This window comes from Cryptomeria japonica, chromosome 4, assembly GCF_030272615.1.
Source record: "Cryptomeria japonica chromosome 4, Sugi_1.0, whole genome shotgun sequence".
NCBI lineage: Eukaryota > Viridiplantae > Streptophyta > Pinopsida > Cupressales > Cupressaceae > Cryptomeria > Cryptomeria japonica.
Window position 1 is genome coordinate 8,930,253 of NC_081408.1, and position 10,165 is coordinate 8,940,417.

At 34.2% G+C, this 10,165-nt stretch overlaps 1 protein-coding gene across 1 annotated transcript; it reads right to left on the reverse strand.

Moving 5' to 3' along the window:
- Positions 1-2,285: 2,285 nt before the first annotated feature.
- Positions 2,286-3,809, reverse strand: LOC131060961 (tetraspanin-8-like). The gene is made up of 3 exons (XM_059218732.1): positions 3,719-3,809; positions 2,832-3,205; positions 2,286-2,689 (listed from the first exon to the last, which is right to left on the reverse strand). The coding sequence occupies exons 1-3, from the start codon at positions 3,807-3,809 to the stop codon at positions 2,390-2,392; spliced, it is 765 nt and encodes a 254-aa protein (XP_059074715.1). The 3' UTR covers positions 2,286-2,389.
- Positions 3,810-10,165: the final 6,356 nt, after the last annotated feature.

Below are 10,165 nucleotides of genomic sequence, written 5' to 3' on the forward strand. Positions count from 1 at the left end.
CATCCTCTATTTAATGGTTTCTATAATGGATCTTTTCCCTTTCTAATTGTTCCCTATTTAGGAGTGTCATTCTTGATATTATTCCTTGTAATATCTTTCTTTCTTTGAGCTTGGTTACTTTACCCTTGGTGCTACAACATTGGCTCTATCCTTTGGAGAGTTAGGTGGAGGTTAAAAAATTATGAATAATTAATATTTTAGACACTTTCTTGGTCCTTAGGTAAAAAAAAAATTAAAAATGATTTAGTAAGGACCTCCTTGTTTTTTATTTTCTCTTTTGATCAAATTCACCATGGGTAACTATTTGATCAACAACCCCAATTGAGAGATAGTAGAATCTAGGGGTAAATGAATCTCTTTATTTGAATTCATCTCAATCTAGGAGTATTTATTTTTTCAAACTCACTACGACCAAGGGTATCTTATCCAATGGATTCAAGGGCTATCACTCTTCTTAACTCTATCATATGCCATATTCATGAAGCTGGTTGTTGCATTCTTTTGATAATTCTAACACTATATCATTTGTCCTACCAATTTCCAACCATGTCTTATATGCAAGAGTGCTGATGCTTGAACCACTTGAGCCCATCCAAATATATGGGTTTTTGGAATTAATTAGCTTAGAGGTCTGAAGCAAAAAGTGGTTACAATTTTGTGTTATTAGTGGGCAAATGCTTCCTTCCTCCCTGAAACTTTGTTTCTCTATAGGTTGAAATATGGTGTACCAAAGTTTTGAAAGGTATTGTGTTTCATTTGGGATCAATACTGTTATTATTTTATTATGATTTTATGTATATTCTTTGACAACTTGTGATAGATGATTTAGGCACATCTTCTATGTGAGTGTTATTGGTGAAATTTTAGATGCTTTATTTGGTTTTACATGTGAACTTACCCATGTATTGGGAGTTCCAAGGTGTACATATATCATTTGTTGGATGTTATCATTATACTATAGAATTGAAGGTCTTTAATTTTTTTGTCACATGTTTGTGTATTTGTTATATATGGGAGGACTTGTATGTGCAATATAGTGTATATGTATGGACTTGTTATTGTGATTTGGTTGGATATATTGTTGACAAGTGAACTACTTGTGATAATGAGTACACATTATTTTTGAGGTGTGGTTAGTTAGATGTGTTAGCTCAAATAATTGTGGTTGTTATTCTAGTTGTTGGTGAGTTCTTGCTAGCTACTCAAGCCTATTCATTACTAAATTAGATTTGGTATTTATGTTTGGATATCAAGTGGAGGAAAGATTTTGTGATGATTAATCTATCATCGCCTTTAAATAGGATCATATCTTTCATGCATAGCTATGATGAAGGATGAGAGGGCTCTTGATTAGGATAGTAGTCACCTTGGTTATTGTTGCATGTATCTTTGTGGAGGATATGGATGTTTAGATGGTGAATGTTGGCTACAAGGATTGTCCCTTTGGTGATTGAGTTTACTTTTAAGAGTTTATACAATTTATGCTTCAACTAAGAAAATGTTGGGAATGCTATGTTTTACATCATACATAATAATGTTAATAATGTAAAATAAATATCTAATTATGATGCATTGAGAGATATGGATATCACGTGGGATAAGCATTCTTAGGTACACTTGTATGTTGTAATGAATATTAGTTAAATAGTTTTGTGGTGGTCACTCAAGATAAAATATTTAATTTTGGGGGTTCATGGTTTAGAGACACATGATTTACATAATACCATTTAGTAGTTTTGTAGAGTATTTTCTTGTAAAGAGAAAGCACATGAGCAATTGTTGGGGTTGGTTGGATTACAAGTCTCTTGCAAGTTGCATGAGTATAAGAAGAATGGATTTTGATGTGTGGCTACATGGTTCACATTTGCTTGTTTACATGAAGCTGAGATGTTGTCCATGCTTCAAATAATTTACATGGACTCTCCAAGTTTATTATTCTTGAGATAAATTTTGAATAGTTATTTTATATTTTGCTCTCATTTTCTTGTTAGCTCAAATAATTGTGATTGTTATTCTAATTATTGGTGAATTCTTGAAAATGTGCTAGCTCAAATAATTGTGGTTGTTTCAAAATTACTAGACCCAGAACTTCTTTTTTAAAGAATAATCCAAATAGTTTTTTTTTAAATAAAATATTTCTTATAAGAAAGAGGAAACATAAGCAAAGTTTAGGTAGAAGAAAATAAGCCTCAGAAACTAAAATACTTTTAACACAAAGCCATATGTGCCATTGGAAAGCTCCACACTGAACATGAACATGGAGCATGGCTCCCAATACAATGGATGTCAATCCTTCTCTCTGCAGAAACAACAGAGGAACTGAAGAACGAAAAACTAAAATAAAAACAATTTATGGCACAACGATGTGCTCCTTGGCTGAAGCTAAAGCTCAAGGATATTCCCCCTTATATCCATACCCATTTCTCTCATCACGCCTATTGTTACTGAACTCACAACACCCCACAGAATAAAATACAACCAGAGCAAAGAGCATCACAATATTGATTATAGCAATCATACGCCAGTTATGCTTCAAGTTTGCCAGCACACCTGCCTTGCATGAGTTACAACTATAGCATAATTTATCCTCATCATTACACCACCTGCTACAATCCACATCCGTTAAGTTGCATGTTGTGGTAGTCCAACTAGTGGCGTTCGCATACACAAAGCCACACGACATTGGAGGCTTGCAGCAACCAGATTGCAATATTCAGTTCAGTTCATATTTGACATGTTATTAGCATAGAAACGTATCACACCCCAACTAATCGTAATCTATGATAGACGTATAAATCAAATTCTCCAAAATGAGATTTTAGGCCTATTACCTGAATTGGGGATAAATCCTTTTTGCAGAACTGCTCTGCAACTTGGTTGACTAAATCATTGGCAAGGCTTTTGCATAATTTGGCATCCTGAAGGCAGCTCTTAAATTTGTTCCACTTGCTTCTCTTCTCTGTTCTCTTCTGCAGCCAGTTTGAGTAGTCCCCAAGCTTGTATTCTTTGAACCCTCTATCGGAAACGACCTGTGCAGCTCCCTTGTTGGTGACGACAAAGGCAAAGACGGTGAAGCAGAACAAGAGCAGAATGAGAAGAAACATTACGACCAAGTAAAGCCAGAGCAGCCATTTGACTCTGTAGCAGGCGCCCACCGAGCCAGGGAGAGAGACGATCAAAAGGAAGGCAATACTCTCACACTGTTTTCATGCAATCCATTGAAATATGATTGAGCGCGTTCTCTTTTTAATAAATTGGGCGGGATTGCAAATTCAAAATTAACCACTGCAGTGAACGTGACTGGGTTGAGTTAAAAGAGTACTGCAACAGAAAATAAAACAGTGGACGGAAGCGAAACGGAACAAAAAGCCTGACGGAACAAAGTAACAATCGGGCCCACGAGCCACCTAGGAAGTCAAACCTTAGTGTGTGCTCTTTAAGCCAGCCCTACTTTCTTCGTAAACATGCGTTCAACGAACAAAACCAAATTCTTGGCTACTTCTACACAAAAAAATAATCTAACCACCTTTCTTTGTAGTTTCAAAACACATAGATAATAAACAGAGAAACAAAAATTGAATCATTGTTCAAACACAAAAAAAAATCTTCTATTCTCATCTTCTTCCAACGGCATGCCTACGACAGGGACAACTTAATGGCTGCGACTTCTTTTATTTGGCATACGGATAATCTCCTTTCTACAGCCGTTTCCTCTAACCCATGAACAGTGGCCTGCAACCTGTTTTATCTTTCTTTCTGCGATACACCTGCATTGATTCTTCCTTGGCAGCATTATCAACAGTCGTCATTCCTTTCTCTTCCAAAAAATGGAATCCCTTTCTTTTAAACAACAATCTCAGCAATATCCCTAAACTGTGCATGTGGATATTCTTTATACTGGTATCATATGTCCTGGGAGCTAAGAACTTGCTGCAATCTTCTTAAATCCTTCTACTGCACTCAACGGCTGGCTCTGATACCAATCTGAAAACAGAGAAAAAAAATAAAACAGAGACAAAACACATATATGCTGCAGCATAAAAAAAAAAATTGATTTTTATTGATTCATCACGCGTTAAAAAAAGCTGATTACCATATCTATAGAGGATTGACGCCACTGATTAATGGACAAAACTAATTGTCTTTTGCAGTAGTTCGGTGATCTAATTATATCTAACTACCTATAACCTATGCATGCATGGAGGAATAAATCGAATATGGAAACTACTTCTAAACTAATAGTTTGAACTAATCATGAATTTCTTGCAGTACACTGCATGGTCGATGCATGGTCGATACATGGTCGGTGCATGAGTTTAACGGCAGCATCACATACCAACACTTTTCAGTTGCATTCTTATTATATATAAAAGATGGGTAAACACCATAGCTACACACAATATAAGATGAAACCACCCAAAAAAACTAGTTGCTTTAGAATGCTCTTTCTCTTCCTCTTTGTTGTGTACAGGAAGCTTCTCTTTAATCCTTTCCATCAATCCCTTCTTCTCGCTCTGTTCTTCAGTCTTGCCATAACCGTGCTCTTCCTCTTTCTTGTCATGGTGTCCGAGAATCTTTATCTTGTCCTTCAATCCACCACTTTTCTTCTTTTTGCTTCTCCCACTTTCCATCTTCTTCCTCATCGCTAGACTGCAAACACACTTATTTCATCAGATCAGATATACTCTGGTGAACTAAACTGTACATTCATTTCATCATATCAAAATGATCAAACTACTGGCATTATAGAAAGTGCCAGATTAAATGGAAAGTACAACCTTTTCATGATTGAACAATGAAAGTAATCCATGTTCAGTTACAGAATATATGATGCAAAAGTAGGATGTGCAGTATTTCTGAAAAGTACAGATGCACGTTAAATAGATTTTATGCACAAAAAATAGATCTATGTAAGTAAACTTATAAACTAAATTATATTAAGGAAGTGATGAGCAACCAAAACTTACAGAGCTGGAATTTGCCATGAGGTCCCCTTCATTTTTCTTCCCCTCACCTTCGACATGGAATTTGCCCTCCTCCACGTGGCCATGAGACATAGGCGTAGGGTGAATCTCACCTACGTGTCCCTGCTCATACGGAGCTACACCAGCCACATGTCTCCTCTTCTTTCTTTTTCCCAAACAAGCCGAACAACCCACGATCTTGATGCTCTCCGACATTTTGCTCCGCCATTGCAAGAAAAGAGAGTTCTCAAGAAATACAACACTACCAGAATAAAACAGATTTTGAGTAGATGAAGAAGTTGGATGTAAAATACTGTGGAGCGAATGCCAATTTATAGTTGTATTTAGCCAACGACGCGCCTAGGAATCTGAAACACATACGTTCTGAAATTTGCGAAAGTAGAAGTGACCCGTAAAGGGTTGAAGAGAACGTAAATACTCGCTGAGTGTGAAGGCAAATGAATATATAATTTAAGGTTATGGTATCTTAAATATCTATCTTTGTTTTATTTGGGGTTTTATTTTTATTTGGGTTGAATGTGAAGATAATTAGATACATATATAGATTTTTATGGTCTAGACAATGAGTTCACTTAATTGAAGCTCTATTCTTGTTGAATGTGAACATGGTTAAGATTTTTCAATTTAGACAATGCATTCTTTTAATTATAGTTCTAGTCATTTCAAATGTGAAGGCAAATAGACCAATACTTAGGCTTTTTTAATCTAGACACTCATTTAATTGGAGATCTATTCTTACTAAATGTGAAGGCAAATAGACACATAGTTAGGTTTTTACAACGCACTTATTTAATTTGGTTTCTATTATTGCTTGGTGTAAAGGCCAATTTATAAACATGGTTATATTTTGGTGACCTAAAATGTTTTCTCATTTTAGAACATAAATTCTTACTCATTACATGAAGGTAATTGACACATGGTTGTATTTTATTGGTCAAATAACTACTCATTTCTACTAGAGCTACATTCTTATCAAATATAAAGGTAAATAAACATGCTCAAGCTCCATTCTTTGTCAACACATTCTTTTAATTGATCAAGGCTCTATATTCGCAAAACATAAAGGAAATACAAACAAGGTTAGGTTTTAGTCAGCTGAAAATTTCTCTCATTTTAATTTAATTTATTTTATCGAATCCATGGAGACAAATACAAATATGGTTACGTTTTAGTGACCTAAAAGGTTTAAACATTTTAATGTAATTTTTTTATTGAATCCATGGAGGCAAATACAAACATGGTTAGACTAATAGTGACCTAAAATGTTTACACATTTTAATGTAAAATATTTACAAAATCCATGGAGTAAAATACAAATATGGTAAGGTTTTAGTGATCTAAAAATTTACTCATTTTAATGTAAAATTTGTATTGAATCAATGGAGGAAAATACAAACATGGTTGAATTTTAATGACCTAAAATGTTTACTCATTTTTGTATAAATTTTTTATTGAATTCATGGAGGCAAATTAAACAGGATTAGGTTCTAGTGACCTAAAAGGTTTTAATCATTTTTTTAGAAGTTGATGATACAACCACCTAAGCAGAGCATCATCTACAAGAAAAAAAGCCTATCAAAAAAGAGTAATATGCTCAATTGTATTAATTTCACAAAAGAATATGTTACAATAAAGGAATAAATCCTTATAAAAAGATGAACGAAAGCCAAGATGAAAAACCTTAATGCAAGATTAAATTGGCTAGTGCCAAGTGTCACAATCATAATAAATGAGAGAAATTAAGCTATAATTATCCTTATCAAATAATAAAAAAAAGAACCTAAGATTATCTTGTGAATAAAGTAAATTAAAGGACCTAAATAATTAAATGATAAGATATATTTTCCTAGTTAATTCAACACCTCCTCTTAATATTAACTTAGGGATGACAAGAACTATAAAGATGCCTAACGAATTAACTTTTGAAGTTACTAAATATGGGATGACAAGAATTCTCAAACTATCATCAAAGAGGAATGAAATATGTTTAATCATGTCCCAAATTTTAGGAGTGTGTGATGTATTAAACAAGCCTACAATATTTGGCAACTAGTCATCTCACAGAGTATAAATTGGAAGGGAAAAATCAACTTGGTGAACTAAATTAATCTTTGAAGAAACAAGAGGTGGAGGAGGAGGATCAATAGAAGTATTTGTGGATTACTAAAGTACTTATAGGTTCAAGTGACCAAACTTCTCCTTGGATACCTGATCTACTCTAGATGTATGAGTTAGGACACGCCAATGTAACTACATGCTCAATGAGAGAAAAAAGAGAGAACTCATGTAATTTAGGTCCCTGATCAACATATGCAACTACAATAATCTCTCTACTATGAAGATCTTTGATGAGCATTGGTGCAGCAACACCTAGTTTTATTGATGCATTTTCTTTTTGGAGTGATTAAGCATGTCTGGGGTCAATGAGTGAATAAAGAACTATTGAAAAGTCCAAATGTGTGTTTTAAGGTTATTTTTATTTTTTTGTCTCTTGTTTTAGTTATTTGCTCAGTTTTGGCCATAGTGCCTTTGTATGCCTAAAAAAATGGCATCATTTAGCAAAATTGGGTAAAACCCCTTGTAAGGTCTCAAAAGGATTTTGAACATGTTGTTTTCAAGCTAGGGAACCATCCTATGGGGTTTAGAGTGAGTCAAAATGTAGAAGTTTGAAAAATGCATGGTGGACCAAAAGTTGTCATTATTGCTTGACAACTTTTTATAACTTTTGGAGCATTTTTTGTAAAATGATCAAATTGGTGGTTAAGGAACCGATGGGAGGTTGGTTGTGAGAAAATAGTCATATATAATGTTTTTCCAATAATTTTAAAGGGGTTGGAAGATCCAAAGAGAAAATTATTGAATAATAATTTGAGGTAATTTCTATATTTTGCATGAAAACTTGTAATTTGCTTATAACAATCCATACTAAATGGATTGATCTTGGTACTGTTCTTTTATGGTGGTTTAGTATTCATTGTTTTGGTTCTTTGGAAGTGATTTTACTCCTTCATTCTGCAGGTTTTGTGTTGTGTTTAAAATTTTTCTTGTTTGCATTGCTCTCGGCTTGAGCTAAGGGATTAAGACCCTCACAATGGCTCCTACTTGAAATCCCATTGTGGTTTTTCAATGGCCTTTGGGATTCAAGTCATGGAACCTGCATAAAGTGTGAATATTCATTTTAGTACCTTGTAAGTTGCATTGGAGGAATTTTCTATCAATCCCTAGGCGAGCTCTACCATAGCCCGGCTAGGGAACTTGATTGTTATTTACATTATTGCTTGCAGGGATGAACAAATGATATTGGGCCATGTGTTTGGCATGAAAGATGGTTGTCTAGAAGAGTCTCAAAGAGATTATGGAGTTGTCACATGTAGTGGAGATCAATAAACCCTATTGGAGAATACTCTTAAACCTTAAACCCTTAAAAATAGCCATTTTGGGGTTTGTACCTATACAGACGTGCCAAAAAAACTAACCCCCTAAAACTCAAATAATTTCCAAAAGGGTATTCAGATCACTAAATCTCTTAGGAGGTCATCCTTTGGAAGCTTTTTGAGTAATTGGGCAAAAACCAAAAAGGTGGGGCTTAAAGGGAGCCATGAACTTGAGTAATTGGAGAAAACTAATTGATAGAGAGATTTCCAAAAGAGGTTAGATGTTGGGATTGATTCAAGAGGAGTGAAGGGTGTAAAAAAGCATGGAAGCCCATTATGAAACCTCTTTCTAACCTAGAAATCAAAGTGCAACTCTTTTTGGGATTCTCCATATCAAGCATTCAACTCAATTTTCTTGCCTCTCCCATTGTAAGTAATTTAGTCAATGGAAAGGAGGTTGGAAGATGATAAAGGAATACAAAGAAAGTTACTAAATGTGCCACAATCAATCTTAGTAGATCCATTCCTAGTAATAGTCATGTAAGTGCTCTTACTCATCCAAATATGTGCAAATGTAAAATGCTTAAAAGAAGAGAACATACCCTTGGATGATCTCACATGATGGCTCTTAAATTAAGAAGCCACTTTGAGAATTGAAGATTTGTCAATGCAAAGAGAGCATGTCCTTTTATCTTTTCTTCACCACATGCCATATAATATGACTTGGAATGTGTAAGTCTTGAAGCAGTAAAAAAGGATGCATTAGATGAAGATGACTTAATATGAAATTATTCTGAAGAAGTTTTTTTAGTTCATCAATCTACATTGCATAACATTGATGCTCATCATGTCTTGTCTAAGTGCAAATAAAACTTAGGCTTGTCCTTCCTTGATAAAAACCATTCAGAAGAGGAGGAGGGAGAATTGAATCATGTGCATGAGACTCTATAGCCAGTTCAGTCAATTGTGAACCTCTATTCTTTTTCTTTTTATTTTGTTTCCCTATAAATGTAGAAGTTTGAGAAACCAAAGCTTGAGATTTGAAACTAGAAATTTAATCATGTTGTGACAACTTATTTTGTTACCATGTCATTCACTCATAGAACACCCGAATGAGGGTATAATTAAGTTTTTTACTAAAACATCTATGGTTAAATAAAATGATGAAGAAAAGAACTAAAATAGGCCTCAAATCTTTGACAAAATAAAAAAGATGAAATTTTTGTTAGCCTTCTCCTTGCCACAAACTTGTCTTTCTTCTCTCTCCATTTTTTTTATCTTAGTCTCCTTTCTTCTCTATTAGGGATGGACATTTTGTCTATTCTTCTTGTTCTAGTTTTATTCTTGATCTCTCTTGAATTCTTATTATTGCCTTTTTCCATGGGTGTTTAAGATTTGGTCTTGCATTACTCCTACATTGCATCAAATGGTGATTATTTATTTGGTTTCTTCAACAACCACATATTTTCATAGTTTCTCTAGACTTCTCCCCCCTTTCCATTCCCTATCTCCTTAGCTTCTTACCACCTCTCTTAACATCTTATCCCGTCTCATAGGGTAGACATCCAAAAGACAATTTTTTGTCAATAATGCATCTTTTCTTCTCTTTTTGATCTAGTAATACAGTTAAAATTTGAACAAAAAATTGGTACGAAAAAAAAAATGAAACCAATGTTAGTAATAAATATAAAGGAGACAAACTAGAGTTCTGCTCCAAAAAAAGTTTTTCTAATTGTAATGTAATAATACCTTAATCTGTCCTATTGAGGTAATAATAGAGTTATTCTCGATCTAGTCTTGCCATTA

What these genes read in the sequence shown, in the direction of transcription:
- LOC131060961 (XM_059218732.1), bottom strand. Translation starts at nt 3,809, where the DNA reads ATGACGACTGTTGATAATGCTGCCAAGGAAGAATCAATGCAGGTGTAT. An exon ending in TTGCAGGCCACTGTTCATGG is followed by an intron (nt 3,206 to 3,718) that starts GTTAGAGGAAAC and finishes GGATTGCATGAA; the next exon opens with AACAGTGTGAGAGTATTGCC. An exon ending in AGGATTTATCCCCAATTCAG is followed by an intron (nt 2,690 to 2,831) that starts GTAATAGGCCTA and finishes GGTTGCTGCAAG; the next exon opens with CCTCCAATGTCGTGTGGCTT.